Consider the following 16,328-nt stretch of genomic DNA (forward strand, 5'->3'; position numbering starts at 1 on the left):
TCTTCCAAAATGTCTGATAAATAGTATGATATCGTCCTCCGACATGTAATTGCCTCAAACATGACATTAAATGATCTCTTTCAGCCATTCTTTTCTATGTTCGGAAAATTTGTGAAAAACTTGTTGGAAAAGAATAAATCAGAAGAAACCACGTTAGAACCGCAAAATAAAAATTTTCGGCTAATCAAAGACAAACAAGGATATGACTTATCCTGCATCAAAGACAAACAGTGAGTATTATTCCGTAGAAATCTATCTTTTCCATTATTAGAGCCTTCTAATGTTTGATTGCGTTGATTGTTCTGAGAAGGTGCCTTACTTCAATTAGACAGACACCACTGCTATCGGTCGTATCCTTCTCTCCTACATATCACTTCCTTTCTGAACAGGTAAATATCGTTTTGCGATGGAAGCATGATATTTGTCATTCTTTTCACCATCCCCATTATTGCCATTGTCTGCCACAATCTCCGATAAACATATCGTATTGTTGTCAGACATCACATTTACTGAAACATCATATAAAATGATCTCTTACATTCCTTTTTTCTAAGTTCGGAAGACGTGTTCAAAACTTGTTAGCAAATAATATATCACAAGAAACCAAGTTAGAACTGCGAAATGTTATATTTCAGCTAACCAGAGCATTAATTGCTCATTAAAAAAATTAAATGTGGGGTATAAGTTCTTTTAAGAAAGAGGACCCTTACGTAAAAATCTTCATGGCAGACCTTTCATCCATAGATTTCAACGTTCCTGTTTCGTTAATGATGAGGTTGTCTTAAAAGACGTCATCCCCACGACGCAATTTCAATGGGCCAACAGACTGTTTTGTTGATTGAAACCCAACGTCTTGACTAAGTCTTTAGCTCCTACAAACCAAGTTTTTTAATCCATTACGCGCCAGTAATGGCGTTTACATAGCCTTCGGCAGTTTCGGGAAGAGAGCTCAAGGTTATTAACACGGAAAGCCAGAGAAGAAGACAAGAGTACGCAGCAAGAGGGAGAGACAGAAATTCAAAGAGAGAATGAAAGAGATTCCGCTGGTGCGGTTGGGACCGATGTTTTTCCTTGTACTGGTGCTTGGTTTTTTGTTCTCAGTGACCTTGGCGCAGAGTCCATCCATGGAGGGTATGTACAGAATTTATCAAGCTTGTTCGATCTCCCTTGATTCTTGATTTCTTGGTCTCTTGCCGAAGATTGTTTATAGTTGTCCATCTCACTTTCGTTCAGCTACTCTATCTGTCTGTTCAACTATAGACATGTATATATTCATCTATTGATTATCCACCAACCTATAAATCTAGTTCTACTAAACTATCTATCTATCCATCTATCTATTTATCTATCTATCTAACTATCTACCTACCTATCAATCTATATATCTATCTATCTGTCTATCTATCCATCTATCTATCTACCTCTCTATCTATCTATCGATATATCCATCTATCTACCTATCTATCCATCTATCTATCTATCTATATATCTATCTATCTATATATCTATCTATCTATATATCTATCTATCTATATATCTATTTATCTATAAATCGATCTATCTATCTATCTATATATCTATTTATCTATATATCGATCTATCTATCTATCGATCTATCTATCTATCTATCTGTCTATCTATTTATCTTTCTATCTACCTATCAATCTATCTATCTATCTACCTATCAATCTTTCTATCCATCAATCTATCTATCTATCTATCTATCTATCTATCTATCTATCTATCTATCTATCTATCTATCTATCGATCGATCGATCTATATATCTATCTATGTATCTATCTACCTATCCATCTATCTATCAATCTCTCTCTCTATCTATATATCTATCTATCTATCTATCCACCCATGTATCTGTCTATTCACCCCTGTATCTCTCTGGCCACCCTTTTGTCAACGTTTTACTAAGCTATCTTTCTATCGACATCGATGAATCTATCACTCTTACTATCCCTCTACCATCGTCCCGGACCATAAATCTTTATTACAAAATTGTCCTGCAGGGTTCATCTCCATAGACTGCGGGCCGGGAAAAGGAAGAAAGTACACTGACACCGACGATGGACTTGAGTTCATCGCGGATGAACCTTACATTAAAACGGGAGTAAACATGAAGGTCTCCCCCTTAACCAACTTGAGTAATTCAAAGACGTATTACTCGAACGTCCGTAGCTTCCCCAATGGAACTCGAAACTGCTACACGCTCGGCCCGCTGAACGCTGGCTCAAAGTACCGAGTGAAAGCGGAGTTCTTTTATGGGAATTACAATGGGATTGGCACGCCGGCGACGTTTGATTTGTATTTGGGTGTTAATTTTTGGACAACGGTGGAATCCAGAGATTTTAGTCGCAGGGAGATCATCTTTATTGCGGAGGGCGAAAGCGTGCAAGTCTGCTTGGTGAACACAGGTGGCGGAGCGCCGTTCATATCTGAGCTCGATCTACGGCCTCTTCCTTCTTCCTTGTACAGCGTCATCAGCCTATCACAGGCTGCTGTTGTCAGCTGGGACCGGAGAGTTTTCGGGGCGACCCATCGGATCAGGTCGCTCACTCCCTTTCTCCTCTCTCTTTCCCTCTCTCCGCTCTCCTTTCTCTCTCTCTCTCCTCTCTCTTTCCATCTCCCACCCTATCTCTCTCTCCCTCTCTCCTCTCTCCTTTCTATCTCTCTCCCTCCCTATATCTCTCTCCCTCTCTCCTGTCTCTCTCTGTTTCCCTCCCTCTCTCTCTCCCTCCCTCTCTTCCTCTATCTCTCTCCCTCTTTCTATCCCTCTCTTCCTCTATCTCTCTCCCTCTTTCTATCCCTCTCTCTCCCTCCTCCCTCTCCCTCCCTCTCTTCCTCTATCTCTCTCCCTCTTTCTATCCCTCCTCCCTCTCCCTCCATCTGTTTCCTCTCTGTCCCCCACTCCCTGTTCCTCTCCCCCTCTCCCTCTGACTCTCTCTCTCCCCTTCTCACTGTCTCCCTCTCTCACTCTCTTCCTCCCTCTCCTTCTGCCTCTTTCAAACTTCCCTTCTCCATCTCTCTCTCTCCCTCTCTCACTCTCTCCCTCCCTCTCTCCCTCTCCTTCCCCCTCTCTCCTCTCTCTCCCCTCTCGCTTTGCCTATCTCTCTCCCCCTCTCCCTCTCTCTCTCCCTCTCTTTCTCTCTTTCTCTCCCTCCCTCTCCCTATTTCTCTCCGTCTCTCTCTCCCTCTCCCTCTCCCTCTCTCTGTCCCTCCCTCTCCTTATTTCTCTGCCTCTCCCTCTCTTTCTCCCTCTCCCTATCTCTCCCTCTCCCTCCCTCTCTATCTCTCTCACCCTCTCCCTCTCGCTCTCGCTCCCTCTCTCTCTCCCTCTCTCCCTCCCTCTCCCTCTTCTCTCGCTCTCTCTCCCTCGTTTCTTCTCCTTCTTTCGCTCTCTCCCCCGTCCCCTCTCTTCTCCATATCTCCCTCCTTATCTGCCCTCACTTTCCCTCTCTCTCGCTCTACCTCTTTCTCCCTCTCTTCTCTGTATCTCTCTTTATCTTTCTCTATCTCTTCCGTTTCTCCTCCCTCTTTCGCTCTCTCCCCCCCCCCTCTCCTCGCTCGCTCCCTCTGTCTCTCCTCTCTCTTTCCCTCTCTATCACTGTACATCTTCCTATCTCTCCTCTCCATATCCCTCTTTATCTTTTTCTATCTCTCTCTATCTTTCTCCTCTCTTTCTCCTCTATCCCTATCCCCCTGAGTCTTCCTTTGTTTGTCCATATATCTTTCTTCCATCTATCTCAGTTCCCTTGAATTTTCCTTTCTTTTCCATCTATCTTTGTTATTTCCCTCTCTTTATCTTTATCTCTCTCTTAATCTCCGATAGTTTGAGTCTCCCCCTTCTCTCTCTCGCTATCTATATATCTATCTCTATCTCTGTCTATTAGAGTCTCTCTCTTTTCTCTGTTTTATACTATTTCTCCCAATTTGATTCCATCTCTCTATGTTTTGTTGGCTCTCACTCTGTTTCATCCCTTTTTATCTTTGGCTACCTCTATCCCTCGTCTTTCTCTATCCTTGCCTCCATCTCTATCTTTCTAGTTGGCTTTCTCTCTCGCATCTCTCTTCATCTTAGTCTACATCTCTCTATACCATTATTCTCCATTATTGCATCCATCTCAAGCTTTTGTATGGTTGTTTTAATTTATTAAATTCTCTCTCTGTCACTGGTTCTTCCAGAAGTCCTGCTCTACCTCTCACACAGACAAATTGTTCCTTATCTTTTATAGGCCTCTTAATATCCGTTCATTCTTGAATTTCAGTTATCCTGAGGACCCTTATGATCGCTCTTGGTATCCCTGGACAGCAGGAACACCAGTAAAGAACAATGGCACTGTTTCACAAGATACTAGCTCTCAGTATGTTGCACCTCAAGCCGCACTTCAGGCGGCAGCCACCTCCTCGTCGGTCTCAGAAGACTTCATCATAGAGACTCCTGGAAGCCCCAATGTGGCCACCATATGGATCATGTACTTTGCAGAGCTCCAGGAGTTGCAACCGAATGAAATTAGAGAGTTTAACATCTATGCTGGGAACAAGCTTTTCCAAGGCCCAGTGAGTCCCACTTACATGCAGACCAGTGTGGTACATGGTGAGCCCCCTGGGCTACCTGGGGGCTTGACTTATTACCTCAGGTCGACATCAAAAGCTACTCTCCCACCCTTGGTTAATGCCATTGAAAAAATCTCTCTAAAAGAGCTTCCATTGCTGCCCACAAACAAGAGTGAAGGTAAAATGTTTCATTCCTTTCTTAATATGACATGATGAATTTTGTGCTGGTGTTTGGCTAATTCTACATTGCTCATGATTGATAGTGGATTCAATGTTGGGTTTGAAGAATTTGTATCTAATTGGGAAGAACTGGGAGGGTGACCCATGCCTTCCCCAAAACTTTATCTGGAATGGCGTTGGCTGCAGTTTGGATTCCTCCAAGTACTCCAGGATTTCCTCTATGTGAGTTTTGTAATATGAGTACCTCAATTTTTTTTTTCAAAAAAAAACACTTAAAGTGATCCAGAATGGTCTATGTACCAATATTCACCTCTGCCTTGTGCCCTAATAAATGTAATAACGAAACACGGCAAGAGAACTACTAAAACATTTAATTTTAATTATTTATTGCAGGGACCTATCTCAAAGCGGATTGAATGGCCCGATTTCTCCTTTTATAGCCAATCTCACATATCTCACATCTCTGTGAGCCAGTTTATATCTCTGAAAAAACAAATTCCCCTTTTAATGATACATGCAAGTTTCGTAAACAATTTTCCTTGCATTTTCTTTTTTAGTGACATGTCCAATAACAACATCATTGGAGAAATACCCTCTGATCTTGGGAAACTTTCAAGTCTCAAGTACTTGTAAGTATGGGGAATTCGTCCTACCTCGGTATATTGTGAATCCTTACTTCATACGTATTTACCCTTTTTAGGAACTTGGAAAGCAATAACTTGAGTGGTGATATTCCACAAGTGCTCCTTGAAAGATCTAAGAATGGGCAACTAGAATTGAGGTTAGTTCTATGCCATTGATAGTTATTATGACTTTTTTTCCTCCTGGCATAGTATAGATAAAAAAACCCCTGTTAGAATCCAATGATAAAAAACCTTTATGCATATAGTTTACTTCTATCTTCAATCGTTTTCAACAGGAAATATTTTGAGAATTCATATCCATCAAATCATATGAATTCTACTATGAGTTGTCCTGTGTTTTCTATGATATTTTTATTTTTTATTTGGAACTAGACTCTATATTCCTTTGTATGAATCTAACTGCCAAAGTTTTACTCACAAGATTTTCAGATTTTTAAGATTCTTAATGAGTAACATCTGTTCTTATTTGAATATTATGATATTTGCTGATGTTACATAATAAAAAACACAATTTTATTATTTTTAACTGCACTGTGAGTATTTTTAACATCATCTGTCAAACATTCTATCAAGGAAGGATAATGACTGATGGGTACTCTTTAAATATAAATTCTGGGAAACATATGTATGCTCTGACGTATCTTATAATGAAATCATAAGGTCAGCAAAAACCCAGTTTTGTGTCACAATGTAACAATATGTGAAATGACACCAGAAACAACGGAAGCAAGGAAAAAAAAGGTTATTGTTTCCATTGCAGTAGCGGCCTCAGCGTCTGTTGTACTTGTCCTAGTGGTCGTGCTAACGGTGTGCACTATGAATAGAAGAAAGGCATCAAGAAAATATGAAGTTCATGAAGGTGCGCCTGGATAAATGCAGAATGTTATAATGATGATATTGGAATGTTACTCTTAGACTTATGGTCAAGTTTTAACCTTCTACAGGGGGACTTCAAGTTACAAAAGAAAATACAAATTTGAAGAGTTCTTCAATGGACGAAGAAAACCTGCTTCAGTTTGAAAGCCACCTATTTTCAGTATCTGATCTAATACATATTACAAATAATTTTCAAAGGCAGATTGGAAAAGGGGGCTTTGGAACTGTCTATCATGGTGAACTAGAAGGTGGGGTTCAAGTTGCAATAAAAGTACTTTCTAAATCTTCAACACAGGGAGAGAAGCAGTTCAGAGCCGAGGTAAAAGAGAAGGATAATCAATATATTATTGCTTTTATTCCGGCCTCTTGTTTTTGTTTTATTTTCTTCAATGATTTCAATTTTATAATGTAGGCACAATTATTGACGCTGGTGCATCACAAACATCTTGTGTCCTTGTTCGGATATTGCAAAGAAAATCTTGCCCTCGTTTATGAATTTGTTCCTCTTGGCTCTCTATCCGACCATCTTTCAGGTTTGTTATAATTAAATTTTAATGTTATCCATAAAGCTTAAAATGATATGTTTATTCATTATATCAACATATATTTTCAGGTCATTTTGCGGGTCAAAACTTATTAGGCTGGGGTTGTCGACTTCGAATAGCTCTTGAAGCCGCAGAAGGTTAAATTATCAAACAAAAGTTCCATCGTTTATCACACGATAAATTTTCAGAAACACTTTTGCATTCAATTTCAGGCCTCGACTACTTGCACCATGGATGCAAGCCACCCATTATTCACAGAGATGTGAAGGCTTCCAACATCCTAATGAATGAAAATTTTGAGGCCAAACTTGCCGATTTTGGGCTATCAAGATCATACCCACAAAATGATGAGAAAACACACATATCAACAGTTTTAGCTGGCACACCAGGTTACATTGATCCTATGTATGTCGAAGAAAATCAATGTTCCTCTCACTTATATAAAGTTATATCCTGATGTTCTTACCTTATTTGCCATGCATTTTCTTATGCAGATGCTTCCAAACAAATGTAACTAATGAGAAAACGGATGTCTACAGCTTCGGCATCGTTCTACTTGAACTTATTACTGGAAAGAAACCCATTGCCATGGACGACCAACATGCCCATATAACACATGAGGTGCAAAGGTATTTGGAACGTGGAGATATTAACAGCATTGTGGACCAATGAATGCAGGGCCAGTATGACTTGAATTCGGCATGGAAGATTGTTGACATTGCACTAGCTTGTACATCGCTTAACTCAAATGAGAGGCCAACAATTAACGATGTACTTGTGCAGTTGAAGGAATGCCAGTTGAATGGAGCATCGAGAGAATTACTTGTCAGGGATCAACATTCTAGCTGTCCAGCATATTCAACGGTAATCAGTAGCCCGTGTGCAAGGTAGAGGTTTTTTTCGAGTTTATCATGGCATTTTTCAATGTTTTATATTACTGTCTTTGGAGCTCTCATATATCCCTAATCTTCAATATGTCCTTATCCATATTTTTGGGAAAAAGATTCATTTTGAGCATACTGATTTTAGGATTAAATTTATTTTTATACTCAGAAGTCAAACAAAAATCCAACTTCCGATCATTTTTAATGCAAAACTTGCACTTTAGATCATGGCTTATAAATATGAATGTTGATATCAACAGTTTTCAAATTAATCATTCAGGGAAAAAATTATTAACTAGTATAAAATCTCATAAAATAACTCCACGGAGTAATCATAGTGCACAAACAATATGCACAAATAAGCAATATAGGAAATTTGACATTATTTTTTATAACTTTCACAAGTATTTGAATTATGAAAAAGAGTTTAGTAGTATCTTCACTGAATATATTTTTTACCTCCAACCCAACGCTGTAATGAGTATGAAAAATGAAACTTTTCCCAAAATCTAAAAGTACTAGGTAATATGAAGTCTACGGAGATATTAAAATATAAATTCCAGGTGTATGTGTTACCTCTTAAACCTTGAGAATATTTGGCAGATGATGAGCCTAACACCTATTCCAAGTCAGCATACAAGGCCCTTTCCCCGTAACACGCTGAAATATCTAATAGCTGGGCCCTGAATCTTTCCCAAATTCTCCAAAACATTCAAGTGAGTACTCCAGAGTCGTCTCTAACTTAATCAAAAAGCGATACAGTGACAATGTTAAAGTAAAACATTTATATTTATTAAATACTAAGATAATTCAACCTTGGTTTATAGCTGTTTCAAATGATAGATAAGTGATTAAATAAGTTTCAAGAGTTCAAAACATCAATCATTCTTAAATTATCAATCTAAAAATCTGTAAATTTATAAATTATAGAGATCATTAGTTCAAAGGGACCTTTCCGTAACCTACTTGCCTTTTATTTTTCTAGTTTTATGCAATGCAGTGTTATCATGTACACTCCATTTTCATGATGTTTATTTCATTTCAATCAACAATATTAAACTCTGGTTGTTGAATAAACTGATATGTTTATGTTTTTCTCTAAATCGTACCACTTTATGTCTTCATTCACAACACTAAAACGAAAATCCCTGATGCTGACTGATTTGGATATTTATATGACACCTGAATAATTGTTTTGGAGAAGTAAAGCTGTATACCTTTAATTTTCTTTGACACAATTTATTCATAAGCATATTGTCATTTGAGTGGAGTACGTGTTATCAATATTATAGTGTTTGATCTTTTCTGGTTAAAGTTTTAGATTGCACACAATATTTATCAAACAAATAAATATTTCCCTCCTACTTCTGCACAACACAAACGGGAAAAGCAGTGCGGAAGTAGAAATCCATTACAGATACAATTATGAACAAAAATATTGCAAAATATTAGTCTACTAAAAATCAGCTTCAATTTATGTAAACTTAAACCACAATTTACATTTAAGATAGTAAATATTCTATAATGTTTTTGACTCGTTGACTTCATTTTTATCATTTTTAAAAGTTTTGTTTTTAGTAAGAAAATAGTTCTTATGCATTCAAACATTGAATTTCATCATTTATTCACTTAAGAAACAATTCCATTAGATGTGATTGAACAAAAATTTGATTGTTTTCAAGATAATTAGATAACAATCATTTGAGTGAGCAAGGTGATAACATACAAATAAGAGCTAAGAAAATGCTAATTTCATCACATTTGTGGGCTTTTAACACTTAAAAACATCAAATTTTAGAGCATAAATTTATTAATTTATGTTAAAAGAAGATTTTTCATAATTTTCAAGAGAAATGATACTTTTGATAAATAATTAGGTTACTTAGCACATTTAAAGCATTTTAAAATTTTAGCTCATATGAATTAAATGTCTTTAAGTGGCTTGTTTCTACAAATAAAAAGAAATCAATAATAAAACATATTTGAGAAATTAATAAAGCATTTTTTGTGAAAGAATAGTTGTATTACACTTTGCTTCAATTGTTCTAATGAAAAATCATTTATTTTAATGAAACTGGCCCTGTAAGGTCCAGTTTTTGTTCTCATCAAACTCTAAATAAACAAAAAACACATGAAGAGACGCGCTGGCAAATCAGAAGCCAGCGAGAACGCTGATGCATAGAATGTACGTGCCCAAAGATGTAACTCAGATGTACCTAGCACCAACCAATCAGAAATGATTTAACTCGAAGTGTGCGACGAAGCGAGTTAAATAGGTAAGTGGCATGCGTGGACCGATCACGGCGCAGATCTTCAAACTCATCGTCAAGTCCACGCATGCGAAGCATACATACGTAGTTCCATGCAGACGATGCTTGGTGTTCCAACACGTAAATGTGGACCTATCACGGTGCTCCATGTCACCTACGTACAAAGCAAAGAAGACGTGTTCATAACACAATCAGAGGAGCTTCTTTTTTCCGATGTTGGGGTAATGAATTGGGGGAAAAAATGGGAAATTCCAGGGCATTCTTGTACGTGAAGCGAGAGGAGAAGTTGCCTAGCTCTTTCTCTGACACAAAAACACCCTGGAGCAAACTGGAGCCCGTTTAAGACGGTAATTTTGTAGATCCAATCCGATGTTTGTCCACAAGGCGACGTGAAGATTATTGGAATAGTTCGTTGTTCATTGCGCGAAATCCGACCGGTTCGACTCCAGTTCAAATCCTTGTCTGCCTAGTAGTTAGAATTCAATCTACAGACATTTTGCTTTTCAGTCAATTTTATAGATTCAGACAACTTCAAATTTTATTCTGAATTTACGATTTTACTTCTATCAATTCTCAATTTTTCTGGATTAATCAATTGTGTTTGGCTCATCAATGGATGACTATGCGTCTCTCGGTGAGTTCAAACACTTATCAACCCAAATGAAGATCATGACAACCTTAGTTAAAAAATATTAATCAAGATTTGGTATGTAATGTGATGGGGTTCCATCGAGCAGACCAACCCCAAGCACGACGACAACTGCGCTGAGATGCCTGAGCCGATGCTAAGGATTGAAGCTTCAAGTATCATGTTTGACACCATTGACAATCCTCATTCACGTTGCTTTGTATTTTGAAGAATCTTACAAAGGGGGCCACCATGTTTAGGTTCTTTTGGCTTATTTCCATCAGTCAGATCATTAGGGGAATGCCTTTTGGACACCCCCCTTAATGATCCCCTAGGGAACCATTCCCCCAACCACTATATAAGGGAAGGGGCACCCTACAAAACCTTCGGACGTCATTGAAATTACCACGTGTTTTTTTTTTCAGTCCCCTGTTCCACTAGTTCTCTGCATGGTGATGTCCCATTGTCTCCCCTTGCAGACCTGAAGGGGTAATATGTCAGTGTGAGTCGACATCCTTTGATCCTCCACTGGAATCATCAACAGCCGCTGCCCTCGCTGACCCACCGACTAGATCTTGCCTGGCCCAATGACGATGCAGGCACTCCCTGACTCGCCAGTTGGATCTTGCCTTGATAACTCTTCAAGAGATGCTCTTTTCGTCTCAATCCTCTTCCCGGCGATTGGGTTTTCTCAGCTCGCGGTCCCCTTCAGGACAAGGTTTCTTCCTGCGTCCCCCCTTCTATCGGTCTGGTCGAGCTCGGCCGCATGAGTGCTCCCAAATGAACAACCCCGGATCAAGCCCCACGATACCACCACAGGGTCTCTGCTGAATCTGGACCCTCACCGCCCGTGACAAGTCCATTGGTGCACCGGACTGAGCCCCACGTCGCCAGGTACTTCCCTTCCTACTCCCCTTTGTTTATGGCATCATTACCCTCTCTCCAGTGCCGGCGTGACGAGTGAAGTTAGTGATTGGCCTCCTCACGTAGTGACGATGGGGTTGTACGCGTTAGAACAGTGATTGTCCTCCTCACGCGTCTGCTTTGCCCACGGTCAACAGTGCCGGTTCTCTTTCCTTGTCCTCTAACATCTTGTCCTGCGTCGACTGTGGCTTCGACTTTGCGTGATCATTGATTAATCAATTGTACATCATTAACATCGCCACTCGAGTTTTCACACTTGTGATTTACATCATAATGTGCTTGCCAACAATTTTTTCTGCAATTTGGATTTATATTTATTTAAAAACGAATAGAAATTACTGATTAATAAATAACCAAGATAAAATTGTGATGAACGAACCAGAGTAAATCAGTGGAATGCAATCATCGTATAACTAGGCATTCCCATTCATTCAGAATGAAAAAGAAAAATGTTTATTCAATCCAACTACGTTTTTTTCACTCAAACAAAAATCCGAATCGATTTTTTACAACTATTGTAGATTTCATTTTTGTAAAAAAAATGAAACACAATTAGTGAACAGAAGTTATTGAATTTTCATAAGCCTAAAGGGAATTCAGTTAAAATGTAGTCAATTAATGTTGGGAGGTTACTGGGCAAAGCTTACCAGGAATCGTTAAATAATCATAATTGAGATTCTAGTGATTGATTAAAATTTAACAATTAGATGACTTCAAGTCTATGTTGATAAATCATCTAGAGTAATTTGGTTGCACTTGAAATTACAAGGGTTGACATTTTACTTGCAATTTACAAGATTTTTCTATCCCCCAAGTAGATAAAAATCTTACCATATAAATTTTGTTTTCTCCACCCTAATTTGATCAAAAATTGAATTTCACCATCGCCTCCCTAGGTATCGACCCCTTAATCACTAAGGGACAAAATAAATTTTATTCGTTAAGTTCGAAAACCCTTCAATAACAACATTTAACACACTTTTTTTGAGCTTATCAATTGGCGCCGATACTGGGAACGCAAAATGCCAAAGTTCTTTCTTTCGATCTAGGGATTTTTTGAAAAATTATTTTAATGAAAGGATAACATTCAGCTGTTTCCATTAAAAATTGGCGCCTTTTTAAGTTTGCATGAAATAATGTTCAATTGTCGTGGAATTCAAAAAATTCATAAAAAAAATATGGATAATATGGAAAATTATTCTCCATATTATCAGGGAAGTTGTGCTTCTTGTTCTTCTGATTACACTAGTACACCGACACCGAATTTCCCTGATTATTACAATAACTATAACTCACATGCTCCTTGTAATTCCCAATGTTCTAATTTTTATCGTAATCCTTCATATGATCACATTGATTGCCCCATGAGTGAATTTCAGGAGAATAGACAAGAGATTAGCAATAGTCAACATTATTTGGGAAGTTATATTTCATATAGCAAATTTTCTTGTAACTTTCACATTTTGCATCCTACTTTTCCTAAATTTTAAGATGATATACCTTTTTCTGGGAATATAAATGGATTTCAAGAAAATGAAAGTGAGAATTCTAGAATTTCTGACATTAATACTTCCCATGAATCCCAATCTGCATGGTATTATTCTATTTCTACATCCAGTCCTTGTAATAAAACATTGTTTGAATTGATGATTGAAAAGACATGCAAAATATTTCAAATATCACTCATTTTTCTGACAATTGTGATGCATATGCATATGCTAATTCTGACTCTTCAAAATTTTATTCACCTTATTCTCATGATCAAACTTACGTATATTTGTTTGATTTATGTGATGAAAAGAAACTATGGGAGGAATACATAAGATTTCAGGAAAAGCAAAAGGCTCGAGAAGAAGAGAAGAAGCTCTTTATGATGCATATCAACATGCTGAAAGCAATGTAAACCAGGAAGAGCTATGACTTGTCTGAGGATTCATCCCAACTTCTGTCTCCACGACCATCTGATGAAAGGCAATATCAATCTTCACTTAAGTTTTCTACCAATTTTCAAATTCCAATTTTTCATAATCAGCTGGAAGATAATATCAATATTAATATTCCAATTCGTCATAATATCAATTTTCTACCAATCTTCACTTAAATTCGATGGAAGATAATCTTCACTTAAATTTTATGAACTTGAACCTAGAGAAGTATCATTTAATTTCATTAATGAAGTCCATAAATATTAAATCAGACATAATGATATCATGCATTACAGGGATGCAAATAAGGTAGAAAATAATCATTCTCTGATTTTGTTAATGATTTCAAATATTTAATGAATGGAGATAGGAATAAGAAGAATAGTGATTTAGTGGTTAAAAATATTTTAAAATTTAATGATTACTTCCATCGATTCCTTTTCCAAAAGCATACTAGTCTGGACCTCCAAGTGGATAAATTGATCTTACTATGATGGAGAATAAAGTTTATATAATGGAGTTGGATGAAATTCTTATTGAGGTGCGTATGATGTTTGAGGATGTTGGAAGAAGTATGGGGGAGAAAAATGAATGATTGCTTGAGAAGGAGTTAATTGAGGATAAAAAGGAGTCATATTAAAATATAACGATGAATATTCGTGATCATGATAGGTACGATACGGATATGATTCATGATAGAAAAGTATTTGAAAACATTTTTTGTGCTGATTTACCTTTAATATTCATGAATGATCATACAAATATTGAATATCTGCCTCATCATTTCATATGTATGAAAGAGAGAAGTAAATGTTATGCCAAATCTAACTTAATTCTTTTATACTTGTTAGCATAATCATCTTCTCAACAATGAGAAAGTAAGTTTTACGGTTCAAAATTTTTAAATATGCATGCTTAATAAATATGTAATTTCATATTTTCTTTAAAAAATAGTTTCTTTTCAGATTGGCATGATCATTTCATGGAAAACTAAAATCTTTCTTATAAAGTCATTGACCATAACATCCCATCTAAATCGCATGGTATATCATTTCAAAAAGATATTCCTGATTATTCTTTTAGGGGATCATGTTGTTATTGCATGGCCCGTTTTATTTGGGTTAAATCAAAATTTTATTGCGTTGATGTTCGTAGTCTGAAAATGCCAGTCTATATCAAAACTACATGGAGTCATCGAGGTAGAAAACCCATCATGAAAGACAAATACATCTATATGGGTATAGAATTACTCGTATTAGTATCGAAATATCTCTACTTTCATCATTAGATTTAGTTTTTTAGTTTGCATGGTCTTTAGTTTGCTATTTATAATTTTTAAAAAAAACAAACGAGCCAAGTTATGCATAACCTAGTCTTTTGTTTTTGCTTGATTTTTTGGAATACAGTCCAAAAGATTTTGAATCATCCAATGGCAAGGGCAACAAGGTCACTACACCCAAGGTTTGTTTTTTAAATTTTCTATTTTTGAATTAATTTTTTGTTGTTATTTTCATTAAGCATGTAGTTACATTGATTAGCTTCACCATGAACAAACATAAGTAGTGGGTAGATACCAAATAATTGTAGCTCAGATCAGTACAAGGCTACCTCAAGACAATAAATAAATAAATAAGCATTTTGCATAAATACGTAGCAAAAATTTACCTTGCTATGCCATTGGAATAATTAAGGTTGAGAAACTGAGACAATCCTCCACTTTTGGTGAATAATAGATTGGGCAACCTTTTGTGCCATTGAAGACCAATATAGTATTAGCAATGTGGGTGAGTCCCTTGGGGGTTAAAGCTCAGCATAGGTTAAAGGGTCTCAATCCATATCTCTCCCTCTTTTTACTCGGAAATTATTCTCTCCATCCAATCCTTCTTCCAACATCAGAGTAGCCTATAACCAATGGTGGATGTAAAGGGCATTCTTACTCAAAATCTATTTGTTTTCATGGTTAAAAATCAAAAACTATTGTAAATAAGCTGCAATACTTCATACCAAATAAGTGGCGCTAGTCGCAAATAAGTGCTCTGCACAAAAGTCGCTAGCAGTACTGAGGAATCGAGTGCTGCGTACGTAATAAAATTTTCTTGCTTGTGAGCATTATATACAAAGAGCTCAGTTTAGGCCCTAAATACAAATGCCAAAGGATAAGGGTTAAAATTCATGTAAGAAGAATAATTTTTTTTTTCTATTACTCTTTATTTTTTTAGCATTGAGATTCAATGACTATCGTTGACAAAAATGAGGTCCCTTATAAGGTAGTTAATCTTTTCCTTAAATGGTATGTTCCCTAAAAGAAAAAATCGCATGGCACTAGAAGGGGAAACTTAAAATACCCGATATGATGATTCATCGAGGGAAATTTGGATTCAGCTTACAGTTGATATCTTAGTTATTTCCAATGAACTAGCAATAGATAACATGGGGGGTTATGATAACATGCAAATAAGAGATAAGAAATGCTAAGTTCATAACATTTGTGGGATTTTAACGTTCAAAATAATACTTTTAATAAATAAGTAGGTCAATTAACACATTTTAAACGTTCTAAAATTGAATTTTATAAATGTTAAAAATTGTTCAGTGACCTATTTTATTCAAAAATAAATAAATCGATGATATAACATATTTTGAAAAATTAATGAAGCATTTTTATGCATTAACAATGCTTTTACACTTTATTTCATTTAAAAAAAAATGTTTTTTAATGAATCTGGCCCTTATTGGCCCAGTTTGATTCTAATCAAACGCTAAGTAGACAGAAAACACACAAACAGACTTGCTGGCCAATCAGAAACAAATCAGGAGACCCGGTGAGTGGCATGCACATGAACAATGGTATACATGGCATCTACCTGACGCCGTCCAATCAGAAG

General features: G+C 36.8%; 1 protein-coding gene across 1 annotated transcript; it reads left to right on the forward strand.

The window, feature by feature from the left end:
* Positions 1 to 1,993: 1,993 nt before the first annotated feature.
* Positions 1,994 to 7,829, forward strand: LOC144707874 (putative LRR receptor-like serine/threonine-protein kinase At1g51820). Its single transcript, XM_078581123.1, has 12 exons — positions 1,994 to 2,560; positions 4,279 to 4,745; positions 4,831 to 4,969; positions 5,141 to 5,212; positions 5,305 to 5,376; positions 5,448 to 5,528; positions 6,107 to 6,213; positions 6,336 to 6,586; positions 6,680 to 6,800; positions 6,881 to 6,949; positions 7,025 to 7,217; positions 7,307 to 7,829. The coding sequence occupies exons 1-12, from the start codon at positions 2,130 to 2,132 to the stop codon at positions 7,482 to 7,484; spliced, it is 2,181 nt and encodes a 726-aa protein (XP_078437249.1). The 5' UTR covers positions 1,994 to 2,129; the 3' UTR covers positions 7,485 to 7,829.
* The last annotated feature ends 8,499 nt before the right edge of the window (positions 7,830 to 16,328 follow it).

This window comes from Wolffia australiana, chromosome 9, assembly GCF_029677425.1.
Source record: "Wolffia australiana isolate 7733 chromosome 9, ASM2967742v1".
Lineage (NCBI taxonomy): Eukaryota > Viridiplantae > Streptophyta > Magnoliopsida > Alismatales > Araceae > Wolffia > Wolffia australiana.

Excerpts from the sequence above, each read along its gene's own strand:
- LOC144707874 (XM_078581123.1), top strand. The coding sequence starts at position 2,130 with ATGAAGGTCTCCCCCTTAACCAACTTGAGTAATTCAAAGACGTATTAC. Across the intron at positions 5,213-5,304 it reads CTCACATATCTCACATCTCT|TGACATGTCCAATAACAACA; the intron begins GTGAGCCAGTTT and ends TTTCTTTTTTAG. Across the intron at positions 5,377-5,447 it reads CTTTCAAGTCTCAAGTACTT|GAACTTGGAAAGCAATAACT; the intron begins GTAAGTATGGGG and ends TACCCTTTTTAG.